The following is a 23,039-nucleotide window of genomic DNA, read 5'->3' as shown; positions in this document are numbered from 1 at the left end:
AGTCTTAACAGTGACCCATGTCCTCCAAACTGTCTTCTCACGTAAACTTCACATTTGAAAGTGTTTCCGCTGCGCTGGGCTGGGGCACCCCAGCCTCCTGCTGGGAACCCGCCCAGGAACGATCCCAGGATACTGGCTTGGATAAGTGACTGCTCTGGAAGGATGGGAAACCCCCAGAGGCTGCAGGTGCAGCCCCCCTTCCCCGCCCCATGCCATGGAGAAGGAGGAGGGCCCTGTACCCTGTGCCCTGTGCCTGGCCCTGCCTGGAGCCCTTGTGAGGCTAAGGACTTGTTGCTTACTACCACCACCCCCAAAGCTGAGGAAATGCACATAGATAAGACAGTTTGAAAGCTGAGGAAATGCACATAGATAAGAGATGTGTTTGACAAAGACACAAGAACAGCATGGAAGAGAGAGCTGAGATTCCTTCTGTGGGTACACTGGGGCTGGATCTCAGGGTCACAGCTGTGCTGGGCAGGCACTCTCCCAACGAGCCCTGCCGCAGCAGCCTGGGGCTCCTAGCAGGCATCCAGGAGCTGTCCTGTTGCATGGGTTCTCTGTGGCGGGCCTCTAGGGATGGGCCTCTCCGAGCTCAGGCCTCAGCTTTTGGGGGGAAGGAGGATGTGGGGGACATGTGTGGGTGTGTGGGAGGGCGGCTGGGCTTCCAGGGGCCCATGTGAGAGCCGGTGAGGGGCAGGTGACCAAATCTGGGCTGGATGTCTGTCTAGGAGTGGGGCTGTGAACGAATGGCAAAGGACCTGGATCACCAAGACCCCACGGATCTCTGTACGTGCCCTGCACCTGTGCCAGTGTAAAGCAGGGGGCTACCTCGACCTCTGGGAACCTTCTGGGAGGATTCAGAACTGTCCACACAAATATCTTTCTGAGAGGGAAGCACTAACTTATGGGAAGAGCTCATAGGATAGGAGCAGGGGTGGGTGAGGGGCTGGGGCAGGGTGGGGGCGGGGCGAGGGTGGGGTGGCAGAGGGGGCAGGCCGTGTCTGGCTGCAGTGGGCGGGGTCTTACCTCCAGTGGCAGGTTCCACGCGATGTACACGTGGGACTTGTAGTCGTCCATCCACACCTCGGCCACTCGCAGCGCGTTCCTCTTGGTGTAGAAGCCGATGTTGCTGTTGTACGGCTTCTTCTTCCGCTCGATGTGTGCCACACGCGAGCAGGGGAGCACCTCCATGCTGCCCCCACACAGCCACACCTGGGGTACAGCGAGCCCGTCATCCCAGGGGACCCCAGAGTACCAGTACTCCCCGAGACAAGCCTCCCCCACAACCATGGCTGACCCAAGGCAGTGCATGAGAAACCCTGTCTGCCATGCACCTCCACCGAGAGTGCTGGGCTGCTTGTTACCGCAGTGCCGCAGCTGCCCAGGTGGCTCGGGGGAGGGGTTCCGCTCCAGGACCCCCAATCCCACGGCTCCCTCCCTAGCCTGACCATGCATCTCTTCCCTGTCAATCTCCACCTCTGTCTCTATCTCTGATTGGATCTCATGTTTTTGCCCAGGCTGACTTGGTACTGTGCTCCCCTGGCCTGTTCCTCTCACGTGGCTGGAACTGCATGAACCACCGTGTTTGGTGGCCTGGTCTTGGTAAGGAGGCTTCCCTTGTGGCTGAGCCCATCTTGGCCAACCGCAGGGATGAATGACACAGAATGGCCTGGGCTGTGGGAGGCGCAGCAGAACTCAGCCTTTTGTCTATAGGTTCAAGCAGGTGTGAGAGCAGGGCTCCTGGCTGGAGGATGCTCCTCCCAGGGTCCTGTGGCCTCTTCTGGGAGGGGCCATCTAGCGGGCCCGCCTCCTTCTCCTGCCCCCCTCCCCCTCCCCCCTCCCCCTGCAGGCTGTGGGCTGTGTCTTCAGGTACATAATGCCTCCTTTTCCTCTGAACTGGGAGGCCCTGCAGCTGTCCTCACAAACTCCCACAGAAACGCATCTCGATTGGCTTTGTGTCTCACAGCTTCTGAGAAGCAGGATTTCCCGCCGCAGCTCCAAACATGCTTCTCAACTCTGGACCCAGGGCGGCGTGGGGCTCCACTGCCAGTTGGCAGACAGCTGGGGATCAAGCGGACCCAGCCTCACCTCACACCTGTCATCACAGCTACTCAGGAGGCTGAGACCCGAGGATCATGGTTCAAAGCCAGCCCAGGCAGGAAAGTTCTTGAGACTCTTATTTCCAAACTTGTGACCACCAAAAGGTCACAAGTTTAAGTGTGGCTCAAGTGGTGGAGTGCCAACCTTTGGTCAAAAAGCCAAGTGTGAGAGCATGGGGTCCTGAGTTCAAGCTCTGGTACCATACACACATATACATAAGATAACCAAGTCAAAAAGGGACTGAAGGCATGGCTCAGCAGTACAGTGCCTGCCTGGCCAGCATAACAAACCCCAGCCCTGGAAACTCAAATAAACCTACCAACCAACCAGCCAATCAACCACTGAAATTTAAGGATTTGTTTTTCTGGGACCATAGCCACGTGCCCAAGGCCTCTATGCGCCTCTCCCCTGCCCCCCCCCATTTCAAACTGCAATGTGCTGCACCTTTAGCACCCACCCAGGAAGACTGTGGCTTGAATGATGCAGCCTTCCAGAGCCCCCGGCCTTAGAGCTGCTCGCAGCCACCATTCATTGCTGTTTCTCTCCCAGAGCTCTGGGAGCCCCAGATGCAGGGTTTACAATGGCGGCTCCTGGTCCCCACCCAGCTCCCATTTTCTGGGCTCTCTCTCACATTGACAAACCTGCCCCAGCGGTGAGCTCATAGCAAGAGATCATCTTTAACATTTTAAGGCAGTTCTTTCTGATACTTTTGTGTCTTGGCTGGTCTCTCTGTGACCAGCTCATCTTCTGGGCTTGGGATCCCTGTGAACAACTGCAGATCGCCACTTCCTGCCTATGAACTGCAGTCACTGCCCCAGCTGAGGCTGGCTCCATACAGAGAAGCAGAGAGAAGGAGGCGCCCATCCGCTGAGCTCCATCAATGCCAGAACCAACAGCAGGGAACAACTCTGTGTCCCGAGGACATCACACCTTTTCTACAGTGGCAGGCAAGGCACTGCTCCAGGGGAACCCAGTGAAGCCTGGCCCATGGAAGGTTCTAGAGAATGGAGAGTGACATGTGCACAGGACAGTGTTGAAGGACACGATGAGGTCAGCCGTCCCCAAGCATGCACACATTCCAGATCTCCTCTCAGAAATGGACATGAGTGGAGAGTGGGCCCCAGCCTGAGAGGCAGGACTCCCAAGTCACAGAAGAGGAGCTAAGGGCTTCTAACCCTGTGTCCTTCCCACCACAGCCCCTGCTCCTGGGGCAGGAAGACCCATCCCTCTATGGTAGAATCCTCAGCCTTGTGCCAGTCAGAGTTCTGTTCTGGGAGCTTCCTCTGGACCCATCCTCGAAGCCGGCTCACCTAGCAGTCCTTCAGAATCTACCTGTCCAAAGTCAGAGAGAAGTCTTTGTGCCAGAGCTTCCCAGAAAGCCCCACTTCTTTACAACAGTGGTTGTACAGCAGATTTTCTATTGACGTGTTAGTTATGCAAGGCGGGGTGGGGAGGGGGTGCTCGCTGTGGCAATCCACACATCCACGTCCCCCTTCTGAAAACTGAATACATCTGGGTATTCAGGATCACAAAGGAAACCAGTGACGCTGAGGCGCAGTGATAGAATGTTAAACCCCCTGGCCTCTGGCCTCTCACGCGTGATACAGCCGCACAGTGCCCCGTCTCCTGTCATCGTTGATGTGAGAAGAGCAAGACTACGCAGTTGGCCTTATGTGACTACAACCGGTTCCCAAGAGAGCAACTTTCCAAGAACTAAGGCTCAGATTTCAGTTCACTGAGGGGGGGCGGGGAGCTGTGGTAGTGAGGGTGTGCCCCAGCAGAACGCGAAGGAGCAGAACCATGTCTCTCTCAGGGCTGGGAAGCAACACAGAAGAGGCCTGAGTCACAAGGTCCCCTCTGAGGTCCCAGAGCCCTCAGCCTCAGCTCCCAGAGCACTGGGGATGGAGCTCACATGTGGAGCTTCATAGGGAGCTGGCGGCCACAGCCACAGTGGGTTCCTGCATATCTCAGGATGGTCACAGGAACCAGAGTGCAATGGGAAAATGTGCACGGTACATGGAGCTTGGGGCACAGCCCAGCTCACCAACAGAATCAGTGCCTGGGTTCCGAGCATGAGCAAATGCCGACACCAAGAGGAAAGCAGAGCAGAGAAAGCAAGTGTTTCCAGTTCCCATCCCAGGTGATTGAGCCCTGCCTGAGTGACTAGGATTATAGATGTGAGCCACCAGTGCCTGGTTTCATATGAATTGAATTCAGATTTCAAGACTTTTAGCTGGGTGCCAGTGGCTCATGCCTGTAATCCCACCTACTCAGGAGGCTGAGATCTGAGGATTGTGGTTTAAAGCCAGCCCAGGTAGGCAAAGTCCATAAGACTCTTATTTCCAATGAACCACCAGAAAACTTGAAGTGGTACTGTGCTCCAACTGGTAGGGCGCTATCCTTGAGTGAAAAAGTTCAGAGACAGACAGACAGACACACACACACACACACACACACACACTTCAAGAATTTTTTTCACCTCTCGTCACAAACAGGTTTTATAAGAGGCAAAGCAGTCAGAGAAAGTGCTTCATTTTCATTCACCGGAGAGGGAGAGGTCTCTGTGGATAGTTTCATCATTTTCTCCCCTGCAAAAGGCCGGTGTTCAGTGATTGATGATGACATTTTTGATTGCAAGAACAGTGGCCACAGTAGATCACACGCACACACTAATTCCAAAGGGAGTGCCACACACACACACGCCTCATCACACACGCCTCATTGCCGTCGGCTTTCTGCATTCAAAGATGAAAGTTATTTTGCTCTTCTTTGTATTTCTTCTAATTTTCCAAACAACACGATTTCCAGATGGCAAATGATGACCTGGTTCACAGGAAAGGTGTCCAGCACCTAAACATGGAAAGGCTGTGTGCTTCCTGTCACTAGCCAAATCTTCCTCTGTCCTTTGATGGGATCCCACGGATCAAGCACTTCAGAAATCTCACAGGCACAAGGCCTTGGGCGTGCTACACATTTGCACTCCAGTTTCTCCACACAAGCTGGGGGTCACGTGCTGTGCCCATTCACCAAGCAGTTCACAGATTGTTGTTCTCAGCATAGTGCTGTGGTTTGGGCAGGTTTAAATGTTTCCAGGTTGCTCATGACCCTGCATCTCCCCAGCAGAGGTGGCAGGTAGCTCGGCCCCATCGGCCCAAGCCAAGCAGCCCCACATCCCTCCCTGTGCAATGACTCCATCAATGTCCAGGTGTCTGGAGGTGCAGCAGAGGCCAGAGCCCAATGGACAGGCCAGCCCCAGTGACCAGGATGATGGAGAGCTGTCATCCCAGGGCAGATCTGGGAGGTGGTGTGGCCTCGGCTGCACTGTCTCTGGCTGTACACTGGACAGAAGGCCACAGTTCAGTGAGCCTGGGTGTCTCCCTGGGGGCCATACCAACTTGCCACATGCTATTCAAATCTCCTTTGAATATGTTCTCTGCAGATTCCATGGACAATGAATGCTACTAGCTGGGCAAGGTAGTCTATGCCTGTAATGTTAGCCACTCAGGAAATGAAGATGGGAGGATTGTAGTTTGAGGCCAGCTTGGGGAAAGAAAAGTAACCCAGACCCTGTCTCAAAAGACAAGCTGGGTGTAGTGGTGCATGCCTGTACACTCAGCTATTTGGAAGGTCATGGGCCGGAGGACTGTGGTCTTAGGCCCTGTGCTAGGCAATAGCATGAGTCCCTATCTGAACAATAAGCTAAAGGACAAAAGAAAGGTTAGTTGCTGTGTGGCTCAGGTAGGAGAATGCCTTGCCTAGAAAGAGCAAGTCCCCAGTGCCATCAAAAATTTAAAAAATTGGGGCTGGGAAGGTGGCTCAGTGGTAGAGCACTTGCCTTGCATGCTCAAGGCCCTGGGTTCGATTCCTCAGCACCACATAAGCAAAAAGAAAAAAGCCGGAAGTGGCAGTGTGGCTCAAGTGGTAGAGCGCTAGCTTTGAGCTGAAGAGCTGAGGGACAGTGCCCAGGCCCAGAGTTCAGGCCCCATGACCGGACCCAAAAAAAGAAATTTAAAAAATTAAAGATGATGCTCACGGGTCTCATTTGCAGGATCTAGATTTAGAGGCCTGGCCTGGCACCAAGGGCAAGTTACTACACCAGAGGCTCTGCCCTAGGAAGGCCCAGCCCCGGCTGACTAATCCCAGCACCAAGAGGTGCCTGGACCACGAGTGTTCTCGTCGAAACCACAGCTGGGTCTGTCCACTGCCCGAGTCACAGTGGAAGGTGGACACGTGCATGCGTGCATGCGCACTGACAGCAGCGTCAGTGTGTGGTGAGACCCTGAGGAAGTCCTCCTCAAGCGCTCTGGCCAAGTGAAGACTGCATCACCCCTCTGCACACATGGTTGCCCCCCGACCCCATCCTACGATGGGAGCCACATCCACAGTACCAGAATGTTCCACCCTCACTGGGTCATGTCCAGAATCTGGGGCCAGGCTGAGCCTGGGGCTAGGAGAGGGTACCAGAGGGGCCATTCCATCCCCTGCTACATTCTCAGTGACATTTTCTGGGGGCAGTGTGCATCCGAAGACCCAAGATTCAAGGTGAGGGATTCTGAATACAGTGCTGACATCAAAAATAATGCAAAACAAAACAAAAATCTACAGTGAACAAAACGTTGAAGCCAAAACAAAAAAAAAGCACGTACTCTGTCTTGATCCACTTCATGGTGTGGCAGAATAATCACAGGCTGGGCAATGTGTAAAGAAATGGGGTTCACTTAGACCTTGGAAATCCAAGAGCACCAGCATCCTTTCCAATACCCAGTGTGGTGTGGCGAGGCAGCCCTGTTTTACCCCTCAAGTGCGGTCCAATGAGGCAGGAAAGTCTGCTCTTCCTGACTGCGCTTTCCTGTCACCTTCCTGCCTGTCCTTCCTGAATCCTCAGCCCCCTGCACCGACCCCAGAACCAGAACATTCCACCAGCCACTGTCCCTAAGGCTCATGCTTCCTACTTGGTTCCCCTGTCCAGAACTGCTCTATGGAATGCCCCAGGCCCAAGGCAGCCCCCTCCTGAGGCCTCGAGCAGCGCCCGGCCCCCTCCCCCCCCAGTACCTCCCCAGCACCCCCAGAACAGGGCTACACAAGCACTCCAGGGGAACTGAGCCAGACGAGCCTCAAGAGCAGTCCTGGCAAGCCACCAGAACCATTTTAGATCTGTCGAATCTAAGGATGAACATGAAGGACTTCAGTTTGTTTCCCTTATCTCTGTTCTGTTGTTTTTTTCTAGTAATTTACTTTAAATGTGCTTGCAAAACAATCTCGATGCAGGAGAGCTCCCCTGGGAATCCCCACGACTCTTCAGGGGTCCATGTGCTTTGTACTAAGTCAAGCATGGACCCACAGGGGCTGCAACTTCCCAGGAGCCCTGTCACCCACTATGTCATCACCCCAATGAGGAAGGGAGCAGACACAAGAACCCAGGATGTGTAGCAAGGCCAGTCTCCCTTAATTATTTGTTGTTGTGGTGGTGGTGGCGGGAAATGCAGTTCTTTTTCATAAATGTGTGATTTAGTGTTTACACAAAATGGGCTTCTCACTATTGCTTTGCAAAATTTTATACATAAGCATTTAGTTAAAGTTTTACACTGGAAAACTTAAGATCATTAAAATGGAGAGATAAGACACAAAACAACCAATCTTTAAGATAGATCTTCCATTACTATTATTATTATTATTATTTTGGTCGGTCATGAGGCCTGAACTCTGGGCCTGGGCACTGTCCTTCAGCTCTTCAGCTCAAGGTTAGCACTCTACCACTTGAGCCACAGCACCACCTCCGCCTTTTTCTGCTTATGTGGTGCTGAGGAATTGAACCCAGGGTCTCATGCATGCAAAGCAAGCGCTCTACCACTGAGCCACCTTCCCAGCCCTCTCCATCATTTTTAAGATTGTAGCTGTCCTTGGTTGTGAATGCTTCTGATCTTGACTACTCATGAGGCTGAAGCAAGAAGAATCATAAATTTGGGGAAGTCTGGTCAACTAGTGAGACCTTGTCTTATAAAACCAAATGTAAAATGAAGGCTACGGGTTGGTTGATCACTTGTCACTATTGGCAAAGCCTGAGGCTCCATCACTAGTGCTTGCCCCGTCATCTATCCACTCACCCATCTACCCCTCCCCTATCTATCCATCCTTCCATCTACCCACTCACCCACTTATCCATCTACCTACCCACTCACCCATCTATCCATCCTTCAATCCACCTATTCACCTACCTATACACCCTTCCATCTACCTATTCACCCACTGACCCCTCTATCCATCCTTCCATCCACTCACTCATCCATCTGTCCATCTAACCACACATCCACTTCCCCATCTATCCTTTTATCCACCCATTCACCCACTTACCCATCCTCCCAACCAAATACACAAATGTACCCACCCCCTACCTACCTACTCATCCACCTGTCCATCCACACTCGCCTCCATCCATCCATTCATTTGCTTGTTGTATAGTTTTCTTGAAGGTCATTGACATGCCAGGCCCTATTCTCCACTGCTAAGAAGCTACACAGATACAGACAATCGACTCAGACCTTCCCTGTTGTAATCCCACAGAGACTTCGAGTACACAGGAGGAAAGGGATTTTCATCCTTCGGGAGCCCAGATGTAAGGCAAATGAGAATGAAAGGAACGTGGCTCAGAGAAAGGAAGTAGCAGGATTGTTCTGGCTGGATTAATACTCTGCTCAAACTCCGTGTAAGGATCCAATTAGAACAGGGGCTTGGCACATGTCTCATCTCTGCTTCTGAATATAGCACATAAGCCTATAATTAACTGAGCTGTTACGAAGTGCAGCCCTGCGATCTTGGCCCCCAATCAGCGTCTAGTGTTGTTGAAGTCCCCAGTTACCATCCAGACAAAGGCCATTGTTCCATGGGCAGCGATCTGGCCTGAGGGTGGTAGGAATTTGCAGCCAAGGAGAACTGATGGAATAAACCTGCCCTGCTATTATTCTTCCGAAAGGTGGAACACATGTTTTCTGATGCCTGAAGGGAAAAGAGTGACAGCCGCAGGAGCCAGCGTAGGTCGGCAGAGAGCAAGCACCAAGAGCGTCCTGCTCTGACAGCCCTCCCTCCCCCGCCCCCCCTCACTTCCCCATTAATTCTGCCTGATTTTAAAATGGCTCTTGGGGTGGGAGTGGCCTGAAGAAATTGTGAAAAACAAGCACAGTGAAGTGCACAGGTTGGAGCTGGGTTTCTCTGGGGTCAGCCGGTGTCCTCGGGAGTGGATGGCGCTAGGCTTCTCCGGGGTGGTGTGGAAGAACTACCAGGGGGAGCTGGGCTGGCGTCTGAGCCTGGTGCCTGATTACGTGGTTTAGGAGATTAACCCACACTCTGTCACATGGTGGGCTGGGCTCCACTCCCCCACCCCCCCACCCCCATTTTTATGCCAGCACTTAGGGCTCTGAGCTCTTTTTGCTGGTAAGCTAGAAGTAAGCTTCTCTCAGATTTGCCTGCCCTGGCCTCCATCCACAGATCTCAGCCTCCTGAGCAGTGAGGATTACAAGCGTGAGCTCCAGTGCCCAGCTAAGCTGACCTTCTTAATGGGGTGCACCCTGTTCTTGGCCTGGCCATCAGTCAGAGGCCGGAGGAGCGGTGAAGTGATGGAGCCAGACATGGGGCTGCACAGCAAGACTGCAGGTCGGAGGTCAGCCTGGATCTGGTCCCCATGGAACCACTATGCCTAAAATTAATACGGGCAGTGCCTGTGTGTCTACTTGAGGCTCTGGCTTCGTGCTGCCGTGGGCTCTTTGCAAAAACTCAGCCCTTGACATAGCCTCTTCCTTCCCCGTCCAGCACTGCCAGGTGCTAGAAGATTCCTGCCAATCACAGGCATCTAGAGCCAGCGCCCTCCCATCCCCCACCCTGTAGGAAACTGAGATCTAATTCCTCAAGGAAAACTGGAAGTAGGAGATGGGTATTGACCTCGTGGATACATCCATGTGCTTTCCACAGGAGAAACAAGGTGACCCAAAAAGACCCCCAACACGGAGAGCACACGGCCATACTGCGTGTACATGAGCGCAGGCATGTGGGGAGGCATGCGTGTACAGCTTGAACTCAAAGCCTCCTGCTCTTGATGGCTTTTTCACTCCAGATTGGCACACTACCACTTGCGCCACACCTCCAACTCAGGCTTTTCTGTTGTTTAATTAGAAATAAGAGTATCTGGGATTAATCTGCTCAGATTAAACTTCTGAACTGTGATTCTCAGATCTCAGGCTCCTGAGTAGCTTGTGGCCTGAGCCACCATGCATGGCTCTGTTTGTTTTGAAATCCTAACTTTGCTGGGGATAAGTCTGAATGGCCTTAGCATAAAATCTCAGACAACTGGGACTAAAAATAAAATCAGCTTGTCTGAGCTTGCAAGGAGAGCCTAGAGAGGCTCAGCCTCGGGTCTTACATACAGGGAACAGAGCTGGCACAGAGCAGGCTTCTTGGCTCAGTGATATGAGGTTGTTTTTCCTTTAATCCCCGATTTTTCTGAAATTATGGATCCATCAAGGGTGGAGGGTCTCTATGAAGACTACTGGGCACAACCACCCCATCATGGAGGATTGGATGTAATGTTCTAGACTGTTCCTTTTGGTTCTCTGCACTTACTAGTCCTCTCGGAAAGCAGAGGCGTCTGTTCATGGCAGACGGTGACAATGCTGGCCTGGCAGGCAGCAGCAGTGACAGTTTCTCTGGGCGATGGCTGCTCACCCGCCTTTGCTTTCCCCTTAATGCTGTGGCTCATTTTTCTTGCTGCCTGGAGAAAAAGGCCATTGCCTGTGTGTCCTCTGACGAGGGGCGGCTTCGTGCTGGGGTGGGGGGCAGAGCAGACCAACAGAAAACCTTCCTTTCCTGACATCTGCAAATGATCCCCAAAGAGATGGTCGCTGGCCTTTCTGACCTCTTCTTTGAGCCTCCGCGTTTGTATCCTGTGGCAGTGTGCTCCGCTGGCTACCACGGGCGGTCATGGGCAGCATCGCGCCCTTCACGGTCTAACGGCCTCTCAGAAAAGATCAGGCTTCTCTGAACATGTTGTATTTTTGGATGCAGCCTTGACCTGCTGGGAATGCAATTGCTTTTTAATTGGAACCAACAGCCCAGGCTGGCCTGGAGTCAGAGCGAGCCTGAGGGCGGGGGTGGGGGGGCGTGGAGAGGGGAGGGAAGGGGTCCTGGGATCTGAGCAGAGGAGAGAGGGTGCTGTACTCACCCACCTCCTGGCTGTGGCTACCCCTCACCCCAGTGGGAGCCCTGCTTGTGCCCTGGGGCTCTGCTAGCACAGAGAGTAGAAATCCCATTCTCTCACCAGGAGAAAAAAACAAAAGCAGAGAAAAAGAGAAGAATCTTTGTCATTTGTGGGGACTGGCGGTAAGAGAGAAGACCGAGTGTTGCCAGCTCCTCTTTCTGCACAGTCCAGGGCTGAGAGTGTGGGCTAGAGAGGCTCAGATGAAAGGCAGGTGCTGGTGGCCACGCCTGTAATCCCAGCGACTCAGGAAGCTGAGATCTGGGTTTGAAGCCACTCAGGGCAGGAAAGCCTTTGAGATTCTTATCTCCAGTGAACTACCAAAAAAAAAAAGCCAGTAGTGGAGCTGTGGCTCAAATGGTAGAACACCAGCCTTGAGTGAAAAAGTCAAGAAAAGACATCAGACCCCAGAGTTCAAGCCCCAGTACTTACACATGCATGTGTGTACACGCACACACACACATATGTATACACATATACACATTCACGTTCCTATGAAAGGAAACAAAAGAGCCCCAGGCAACTTCTGTCCTTCCAGAAGGGGATAATGACCAGCGACCCTCAGGGTCCTCTGTCCCCGTGGCGACTGACTGGTGCTGGCACAGTTACAGCACGCTCACACGCCATCAGTGATCATTTAGAATTAAGCTCATTAGTCCCAGCACACCACACCTTCACAGAATGCTAACTAGCCCACACCCGCCGGAGCTCGGCAGCACAGCTTGCCGCTGACGGCCTTGTCTCTAAGCAGGACTTGGGGTCACAGCTAATTTTAGCCACAGACATGAAGAGCACGATGCTGGGGCCCCTATCCACACCGAGACACCCACGGTCCGTGTACCATCTGCAGCCACTCACCCTGCTGTACCCCTCGGCCTTCCACGTGGCCCTTGGGGCACGTGGCTGCCATGCAAAGTGCGATGCAAACTCCCAATGCCCCCTGATGTCACCCCTGCCCCCACCCCAGCAGTGACAGAACCCTGAACCCCTGACATGAAGGACTTCAGGGTCAGGGGATTTGTTGGTCTGTGGTGCTGGGTCTCAGCCCTGGTCGCCTGGCTCTGTGACTTCTGGATGGTGTGGGGAGGGACTTCCTGCTGGGGACCTGAGCCACCACCCCACCGGTGCTAGAAGCAGAGTCATGCAGAGAGGAAGTGGCTGGGCACAAGGAGCCCCCTTTCCATTGCCCCAGGCCACCATGGCCTGCATTCAGGCCTGGCTCCTGACAGCACATTCGGCTCTGACTTCACCTCAGCATGAATCCCCTCTGATCCGGGCACCTCGATAGCGCACTTGTGGCGACAAAGCTGGACATATGCTCCTGTGGAGGAAAACTGATAGCCAAACCACAGTGCCGCACGAGTCACAGTCTTCAGTTTGGAAACGATAAAGTTTTGGCTGTGTGTGTGTGTGTTTTCAACTAGGAATGGTCACTAAATTCCTTCCTGAAAAGATCAGGCCTGTGGATGGGAGAAGTCAGTTCAGATGGCCTCCAGGGGGATCAGGAGTGGACTGATTTACTCAGCCAGTGTGAGAGGCTGGCCACGGGTGGCCTTGCACGGTCAGCTGGAGACAGTGAGTCATCTGAGCTTCTGGGTCCAGCCAGCTCAGCTCAGCCCAGCCAACCCAGCCCAGCCCAACCAGCCCAGCCCAGCCAGCTCAGCCCAGCCCAGCCCAGCCCAGCCCAACCAGCCCAGCCTAGCCTAGCCAGCCCAGCCATCCTAGCGCTGGGACACTAGAAAAAGATCTGAAAGAGGCCCTCCCTGGCCACTTTCCAGTTGTTCCTCATTTGTTCCTGCCAATTCAGGTGTGCTGACTTGTGCATCGTCTGACCCCAGCCAGACCCTCCGCTCCAATAGCTGAGCCTCTCACTTCACAGGGCTAGTGCCCTGGAGATGCTCAATGGAAACTCACTGATCAAACTCTAGGTGTTTCCAGAGGATTCCATGCTTCCAGAGAATGGTCCTGGGGAGGTTCACTTCTAGACAGGCATCTAGAAGGGTGAAAAGGGACCCAAAGACATGGGAAATAAAGCTCTCCCACCAAAGCCAGGGGAGAGAAGCCACAGACACAGCTGCTGGGTATCACATGCATGAGGTCCATGCAGGCATTCGACACGTGTCACATGCACCCTACTGACCAAGGAACCGGCTTGCAGCCAACTGGAAGAGGCAAGTCTCCAGAGCAGGGGCTGTCCTGTCCTGTGGGCAACAAAGCCACCTGTCCCATCCTAGAAAGAATGGAACTGGCCTTGCTGAAGTGGCAGATGAGGGACATGAGGGCCATGCCTGAGGCCCACAGAGGCTCCTCGCCAAGCCAGGGTCCAGTGTGGCCCGGCTCTAGACTAGGCCACCACTGGCCCCTGGTCCCCAGCATGGGGCAACTCTCCCTGGGAAACCTTGGAAAACCAACTGCATCCTTCCCACTCTTCCTAGATCCAAACAAATGGCAAGACGTTCCCTGTCAGCAATGCACAGCGCCCTTGGGTTTTCAAAAAAGGGAAGGACACTAATTACTGCTAAATACGCAGAATTGTTCAATGCAGTGCCCTTCTACTTTCCATGATGCAGGCAGTGGCAATGTGCGGCTTGTATTGGAAAGGCGCCACCCGGAGCCTTTGCTGCCACATGGCAAGACTGGGAGATCCACCAGCTGACAGACAGACAGAACTTCAGGTCCCAAAGCTAGTGAGTTAAAGAAGACCTTCTGCCATACTGTCAGCCACTGATGCCCACCATCTTCAAGGACAGCTCCCAGCTCCCGGCACCAGTTCCCAGTCCCCTGCAAGCTCTTCAGTGAGGCAAGGTAACAAACACAGAAGAGCCCCAGGGGAGGAGAGCTCCAGGCAGAGGCCATGGCCCGTGTGGATACCCTGGCAGCAGGTGAACTCCACCTTCCTCTGGAGATTGTCTCCATAGGTCCTGGTTGGACCCCTTAGGCTTCCTGACCTAATTCTCCTGCCAGGTGCGGCCCAAATTTCTGCTCATGCATCCCACATACCTGTCTCAGCCATGATCCAGACTCCTCCACATGCAAGCAGGGCTCCTCAGGACCTGGATTGGGATCCCTCCTCTGGCTCTGATGGTTCTCAGACAAGCCCATCTCAATGGGTCCAAGACAGGCGAACACCCAAGGGGCCCTCAGACTGCACCATTTCTCCTGTGGAAGCCCCAACAGCATACGCAATGGCAGGGAGCCCGAGAGGCTGAGCAGCCACAGGTGACCCATCTGCTCATGACGAGTTCCTGGGCGACCCATCTACTCAGTGGTTCTTAGCCTGCCGGAGCCACTGGGGACCCTGTGGCTGTTCCTTACAGCAGCACACCCCAGGCGGGTTGAGCTGCAGGTGTCTTTCTAAGACAATGGAGCAATGACTGGAGACGTATCGGACACCCGTTCCAGGCCCCAAATCCAGAGCCACAACTCCCAGCACCCATTCCCTACCAGAGAGGATGATGGGAATGTGATCTCACACATACAGAGCATCAAACAAGTGTGCAGCCCCAGGGAGATGAACACTTTGGAGCCGCGCGTGTGGATGGATGTCTCCTACAAGGGCCTCTCCGACACATACAGTCACTTACCATAAATCTGATGGGCCAGGAGCAGGCAAGCGAAATCCCAAACAGAAAAAGCATACAATTTTCCAGCGCGAGAGTAAATGGTTTGGCTATTACGATAGCACATTTCAACACAGCGAATATATCTCCCTTTAATAGAAATACATTAGACACTATTTATAAAAATATCAGTATGGCCGTGCGCTTCCTTGAACTATAACTGAGGCATAAATATAACACAATTTATGGATGAGGAAATCCAATTTCATGGTGCTGCAAACACATTTTTCTGTTTATTGCATAACTACAGCTCTTGTCTAAGAGCTGGCACGTGGTGTGAGTTCTTCGGACAGGACTGGTCCCTGTCTGTCTCTGTGTCTGTGTAAGGGTTTCAAGCATGCCGCCCGGTGCAGGCTGAACTGTGTGGGGTGAGTATCCACACAAGCAGCATCCCAGCCCCACACACCTGGGAGCTGCCGTGTTGCCATGGTTACCAGACAGTAGGGACAAAGCACCCTGGGGGAATGAGGATTCCAAGCAGTAGATGAGAACCCCCATAAGTATCAGACTCTGGTGAGGCTGGGCTGGGCCCGGGCACTTCCGTTTTTTGGGTGTAACACCCCAGGCAGATTGTTTGGCTTCTGTCCATCCCAATGTCTTCATCCGTGCAGTAGCATCAGGAGTGACTACTGCAGTCTCTGTGCACAGCCAGGCTGGCTCTCTGCCCCCTCAGTCAGGGCAGGTGGTCTTCAGATGACCGTCCCATTCCCAGAGCCTCAGGGACTCCGGTCTGCACGAGCTACTTCTCTTCTCTGGCTGAGCCTCAGAACTCATGGTGGCTCTGACACATTGCTGTAGTCTGGGTGTTTTGTGGTCTCCCAACCTCACAGGAAAACCTCACCAAAAAGTGACAAGCTGCCATGTTTGGGGGCAGGCCCCCTGGGAGGTGCCAGGTGCCATGACCCGGGGTGCCGCCTCCTGCTCACAGCAGTGACTTCGAGAGAAGAGATAGAGCAACAGCCACTGGTGTGTCGGCCGTGCAGTGCCCTCATGCCACGCTGCCCCAAAGAAGCCTCTCGGATGCCAAGCAGGTAAGGAAATGCTGAGACCAGGCTGGGGGCAAGGCTCAGCCCGGAAGTGCCTGTGTCACCAGCACTGAATAAAGCAAAGCTAGAACTGAGGACCACTAAACTTGGTCAGCTGACCTGTAGTCTCAGTTAAAAGGAAAGACAACATGACCCTGACTGTTCAGACTCTCATATCATACACTAAAGAAGTGGTCTAACTGCACAGAGAAAAATGATCACATGCACTTTCCAATAGAGAGCCGAATCAACATTCTTTTTTTTTTCTTCTTTTTGTCAGTTATGGGGCTTGAACTCCAGATCTGGGCGCTGTCCCTCAGCTCTTCAGCTCAAAGCTAGTGCTCTACCATTGAGCTAGAGTACCACTTCTGGCTTTTTCTGTTTATGTGGTGCTCTGAGGGAATCAAACCCAGGGTTTCATGCAGGCGAGGCAAGCACTCTACCACGGAGCCATCTTCCCAGCCCCGAATCAACATTCTTGATGGACCGTGTACTAAGGACAAAACAAACCACAAAGAAGTGTTGAACATCATCGGAAAACTTGCTAGCTGGTATCCCACTACTGAAAGTATTGTTTATAGATTGTAGCAGAAAGTAAGCAAGACAAGATGTCAGCAAGAACCAGGACTTTCAGTGAGCACACACGCATCCAAGGTTGTGATCCTGTGGTCACAGACTTGAACTGGGGCTATGATTGAGCTTGAGTAGGAAGTAACGATGTGCATTTCTTCAGCGTCATCTAAACTGAGTGATAACCAGGGGGTACTTAGCCCGCTTCCTGATAAGACTTTGGTCTCTCCATACCATTTCTAGCTAGAAGGACCCAGAACTCCCTGAAGAAATGGTCAATTCCGGTCTGAGGCTGGAAACGTACCAGTGAGTCTGGATTTTTGTGTGGGGCGCCCTGCTGAGGGTGTTTTCTATTATTTTCTTTGCCATTTAGTGTTTCCAGTAAGTTCCTCTTCTTATTTTTCCCCAGCATGGTGCTTACTTTTCTGTTTCACAATTCATGGTTTTGGAGCAGATATTGAACAGTGCTCACTGGTGGGTGAGCAGGCGCCACCCACTTACAGATCGTGAGATTATATTAATTAGTCAAGTATTACACTGTTGATGAAATCAGAAACTTCACTGAGCTGGGAGTCACCCTGCCTGTGGTACTCACTGGGCCATGAAAATTCCTGTGTGCCCTGAATGAGACGGAAACAACAGCAGGTAATGTGGTCGCCCGAGACTGTTCTGGTGTGGCGTAGGAGCCGTGCGCTCGGGATATCTGGAGATGACAGACAGACGCAGTTCCACGCCAGCTGGTTCAATTGGATCCTTTCAAAAACGACAATCCTGAGCTTGTTTGGTGGCACCCGACCACTCTCTACACCCTGCTCCTCCAGGGAGGCTCTTGGGGGTTGTGCGGGAGATCCTACTAGAACCTGACATGGCAGCCTCCCAGGACCCTGCCAGGCCCCCAACCAAGAGTGTGGGTACTTGGGCCGGGTCTGACCCCAGTCCAACCCCGGTGCCTCCTGCTGTGTGCAGCCCTGCATCTGTGGGGTTGCCTACTCCTTTATTGAAGGTGGTTCCCGTGAGCTGAAGCAGTACATTTGGATTGAGTCCAAGCTATCCAGTTTTCTTTAGTTATGAATGGAATTTCAGTGCTTGGTCCAGAGAGGTTTGCTCATCTCCAGATGCTCTCCTGTGTCATGTCCAGAGCTGTTACAGATACAGACCTAACTGTAAAAGACAGACTTCAAAGTCTCTACAAGAAGGCTTAGGAAAAGGAAGTGGCAGTCACAGACCAGAGAAGGAAATCCATGGTACAGTTTTAGGAAAAGGAATCCTCTCCACAAGGAACTCTTACAAACCAACAATAAAAAACAACACAACGTTTGAACAAGGAGACGATGCGACTGCTATTAATACAAAGGCGCATAGCATTGTCAGCTTTCAAGAAAATTGAAGTTAAAATCCCATGGGAGCTGGGCACTGTGGCTCATGCCTGTAATCCCAACTACTCAGGAGGCTGAGACCTGAGGATCGCTATTCAAAGCCAGTCCAGGCAGCAAAGTCCATGACACTCTTTTTTTTTTTTTTTTTGGTCGGTCGTGGGGCTTGAACTCTGGGCCTGGGCGCTGTCCCTCAGCTCTTCAGCTCAAGGCAAGCGCTCTACCACTTGAGCTACAGCACCACTTCTGGTTTTCTGGTGGTTTATTGGAGATAGGAGTCTCACGGTCTTTCCTGCCTGAGCTGGCTTTGAACAGCGATCCTCAGATCTCAGCCTCCTGAGTAGCTAGGATTACAGACGTGAGCCACCATCACCCAGCTTGTCCATGACACTCTTATCTCCAATTAACCACCACAAAGCTGTAAGTGGAGCTGTAGCTCAAGCAGCAGAGCACCAGCCTTGATCACAAAGCTCAAGGACAGTGCCCAGGCCCCGAGTTTAAGCCCTAGGACTCACACACACACACACACACACACACACACACACACACACACACACACACACACAAACCATGTAGATAACACTTCAAGCCTCCTGGGTTTGTTAAGTTCTGAGGATATCAATGCTACAAAGGCTTGGCGAGTGGGAATCCCACCGGAGACCATTTATAATTTGTAAAAAAGCCAAACATCCATCTGCCTTGTTTCCCAACTGTTCCATTCCTAGGTATTTACTCATGAGAAATGAAACATGTTCCAAGAGTGGCGTGGAGGAATGCTTCCACGGCCCCAAGCTCTCTGAGCAGGAAAACACCTGTTCCACACCCTGGCACCGCACATGGGCACGGCCTACCCCTCCCCAGAGCCTCAGGAGAACACGGCGGGCTCAGAACCAGGACTTTAGTGAGAGCGGTCGGGCACAGCAGGGAACACAGGGGCGGCTCCATCTGCCCAAGGCTCTGGACTCAGGGCCAGAAATCAACAGCACAGAGTGGCAGAAAATGGTAGACAGGGTGGAAGGGTTGAGGGAGGGGGAGTGGATGGAGAAGAGCAGTCTGGAAGGGTTGAGGGAGAGTGGATGGAGAAGAGCAGTCGTGGGATGGGAACACGTGTGTGTGTGTGTGTGTGTGTGTGTGTGTGTGTGTGTGTGTGTGTGTGTGTAAATTTGACTCCACAGTGTTATCAGGAAGAAGAAACCTACCCTGGTCACCTTGCTGGTCATCTTTGGCAGTTACCACGACAACCACCTCATTGTAAAAATGTTTAAGTGAAAGGAACGATGGGCGCGTTTTCCCCACGTTTCCTGTCTGAACCACGCCGCAGGGAGCCTGGACAGGCGAGGGGGAAGGGCGCCTCACACAAGAGCTTCAGCTCGTAAATGCAGAGCGAAGGAACCGGGACTTGTACAAATCCTTGTTCTGCAGTTGCAAATGAGGTGATAGATGTCCATTCTCGGCCATTCATCAGGTGAAGGGGGGAGGAGGCTTTATCACCCATCAGCTAGGCCGAGCTCTGAGCCCAAAGGCAAATCCCAACAGCTCTGCACGCAGGACAGACGGACACCCAGAGGAAGGGGAGTTCATAGAATCATCTAGGTGTTCTGGAAAGGAGGGAGGGTGAGGGGAAGGAAAGCAGGAAGGAGGAAGGGAAGCAGGAGGAAAAGAGGAAAGAAGGAACAAAGAGGAAGGGAGACAAGTAGGAAGAGGTTGGGAGGAAGGGAGAGAAAGAGACAGGAAGGGAGGGAGACAGGAAAAAAGGAAGGAGGGGGGAGGGTAGGGGGGGCAAGAAGAATGGCTTGGCTCTGGTACTTCACACCTGTAATCCTCACTACTCAGGAGGCTGAGATCTGAGGACTGTGGTTCTAAACCAGCCCGGTGCTTACCTCCAATTAGCCACCAAAAAGCCAGAAGTAAAGGTGTGGCTCAAGTACACTAGCCTTAAAAACAACAACAACAACAAAAATCTTAGGGACAGTGAAAGCACCAGGAGCGCACACGCGCGCGCACACACACACACTCACACACACACACGAAGGATGGAGGGAAAAGGGCTGTGTCGAGTCAGTCTTCTTGATCAAATTATTTCAATTACATTTTAGAGAAAAGGGTAATAACAAGTTAAAGACGCCAAGAGAAATCAATCTGGCAAATCCAGATGGCGCAAATTCTCTGGGACAAACAGCTCATCTGCTTTGTCCAGCGAGTATCAGGAGACCTTGGAGGTGAGGGAAATGAGGACTGAAGACTGGACGGTTACCAAGCCAGGGTAGGCCAGGCTGCAGATCCCCACTGAACGTGCCAACTGTAAAAAGCATATGGTTTTCTTCAAGAAAATATGACAGAATTTTGAGACATAGTTTTGAGAACACATGACTTGAATATTAAATTCTGCTAATGTATAGTTCTGTCAAGATTATGTTTAATAAGTCTTCATATGTTAGCAATGAACCCGAAAGTATCTGTAAGCAGAATGTCTGGGCTTTGCTTTTCAAAAGCCAAGAAGCAGTCAAAAAAAGAAGAAAAAAAAAGAAAGAAAGAAAAGGAAAGAAGAAACATGGCAAAATGTTGACATTTGTTGAGCTTCAGTGATTAGTACATTTGGGTTCATTATAATATTCTATTTTTGTGCAAGTGTAAAATCTTCCATAATCACAGGCAGAATTGAAAGAAATGAATGGAAAATGTGCTGACTGAATTCTTCCTTTCCCAATTTGCTTAGAGGGGGAAACAAAGAAACAAAATCCTCTCTGCCACATGGGGAGAATTCCCAGCCCTACTGAGCCCACGGTCCTGAGTTTCAGAGTCCACAAAGAAAGCCATGTCCCACCACGCCTGACACCATCCAGGGCTGGCTGGTGGAAAGGTCACTTGAGGAAGGGCTGCTGGTATGTGTGTGTGTGTGTGTGTGTACATGTGTGTGTGCGCATGCGTGCATGCATGCGTGTGTGATTTTGTCTGTGTAATGCTGGTAGGCCATTCTTTTTTAAATTTTTCCCACGAGTTCCACTTTGTCAGGTTCACACCCACCCACAACATGCCTCACCCCTCTTCCCTCACCTCCCAAGCTACCTCCAGGGCTCCACTGTCTCACGCGCACATGAACTCGCTCCAAGAGGTCCTTTAAGAGGATGCAATATATTTTAATAATAAGAAGCCAGGTGGTGTGGTACCATTCAGAGATGGCTGACACTGGCTTTCTCCAGCTCCCTCCTGCATGGCCAGCTGCTGCCCACACCATGGCCAAGCACCTTGAACCACAGTGAACATGAAAAGCAGGCTGGGCACCCATCGCTCATGCCAATGTCCTAGCTCGTGTGTGTGTGTGTGTGTGTGTGTGTGTGTGTGACAGAGAGGATGAGCATCGAGGCTCAAGGCCAGCCTGGGAGAAAACAAGTGCACAAGATGCTTTCTCCAGAAGGGCCGGCACCACGGCGCAGGCTGGGTATACCCCGGCATGCTCTGGGCAGGAAGCAAGACCTGCCTCAAAAATAAGGGGCAAAAAAATACAGTTTGGAGGCGTGGCTTTGTGAAGAGAGCGCCTGCTAAGCAAGTGCAGGGCCTGGAGTTCCAAACCCCAGCACTGCCAAAGATAGAGAAGAAAAAGTAAAAAGGAAAAGGAAAAGGAGCTATGGGTGCAGCTGGTGCGGTGCCCCTGGCAGGGACGTCTTCAACACCACAGCAGTGGCTACACCTGGCACACCAGGGCCCACGAGTTACTGGAGAGAGGACAGGGCTGCAGGGGCTTTTGAGTGAGCAATGGCTGGCTCGGAGGAGGGAGGGTGGGAAGCATGGGGGGGGGCCCGGAGTCAAGGCTGAGCTCCTTAGAGCCAGCTGCAGCAAGGGACAAGAGAGCAAAGAAGAGGAGGAGAGGAGGGCCACAGCCAGTGTGGCGGGAGCCCATGAAAAGCAGGAGGCTTTGGTACAAAGAAACCATGTGAAGAAGCAAGCCTTCGACTCCAGGCTGAGGCCAGCCATTACTCAGACACCCAAAGCCTGATCTGTGGTGAACTTCCGGGTCTTCAGCTCAGTGGGACTGAGCCAAGCAAGGTGGCAGGAATGCTATGCTGAACCCCACTCGGGTCATAAGCATGGCAGCCCACATTCTGGGGCACATGTGTGGCCACACCTGGCCCAGTAGTGTCCCTGAACTGTGACGCCATCGATCACCCTCAGCACACCCACCCCCTGGCCTGTCATTCCCAGGACACGGCCAAGCCACACAGCGAGCCTCAGACCTGCCCTCACCTATGAGAGCCCCTGCCCAGGAGAGGCCTAGGCCACCCAGGCCAGGCTGCTGGGCCTGCACACCTCCTGCGCGAGTGTGGACACTGCCAGGGCCTCGGGGGCAGGGGAGAGGCCCAGCCCACAGCTGAGAGGTTCAGAGGACACCGGATGCCACAGAGGCCTGACCCCAGGGGCCCTAACCATAGGGCCCTGACCACAAGAAACCTATGTACCAATCACGGATGGACTCAAACTTTGGCAGCTGGAGGGGAACAAAGTAGGACCTCAGGGCGCTCCAGTCTAGCTCGCCTTCCACACCCCTGCTTCCTCTCCACCTCTACCCCCTGCTTCCTGCCCACTCCTGCTCCCTGCTGCCTGTCCATTTCTGTCCCCTGCTTTCTGTCCACCTCTGCCATTTGCTTCCTGCCAATCCCTTCCCCACTTCCTGTCCACCCCTGTCCTACTTCCTGTCTACCCCACTCCCTACTTCCACCCCATTTTCTGCCCACCCACCTCCCACCCCACTCTCTGTCCACTCCACCCCTTCTTCCTGCCCACCCTGCCCCACTTCCTGCCCATCATGCCCCACTTCCTGTCTATCTCCACCCCACTTCTGTCCACCTCCATCCCCTGCTTCCTGCCCACCCGCGCCCCACTTCCTGTCTACCTCTGCCCCCTACTTCCTGTCCACCCTGAGGGAGGCCGCTTCATCATGCCCTCTGCCATGACACAGTCTCTCCACAGACATGAGAGGACAGGGCCGGTGATCACAGACAGAAACCTTTGAACTCATGAGTAGAAACGAACCCTCCTCCCCTTCAGCTGAGTGCTGTCAAGTGACAGCAGGGTTGCTCCTCAGAGCCTTGGGCTCAGGAGGACTCCAGCACCA

General features: G+C 52.9%; 1 protein-coding gene across 1 annotated transcript in view; it reads right to left on the bottom strand.

The window, feature by feature from the left end:
* Positions 1–23,039, bottom strand: part of Wbscr17 (Williams-Beuren syndrome chromosome region 17) — a 168,174-nt gene that overhangs the window by 14,515 nt on the left and 130,620 nt on the right. The window contains exon 16 of the mRNA XM_013033173.1: positions 1,027–1,212. Coding sequence (XP_012888627.1) covers positions 1,027–1,212 — 186 coding nt within the window. The remainder of the gene's footprint in view (positions 1–1,026; positions 1,213–23,039) is intronic.

Source organism: Dipodomys ordii, unplaced genomic scaffold (assembly GCF_000151885.1).
Source record: "Dipodomys ordii isolate 6190 unplaced genomic scaffold, Dord_2.0 Scaffold164, whole genome shotgun sequence".
NCBI classification, from domain to species: Eukaryota; Metazoa; Chordata; class Mammalia; order Rodentia; family Heteromyidae; genus Dipodomys; species Dipodomys ordii.
This window is presented reverse-complemented; position numbering and strand designations above follow the sequence as displayed.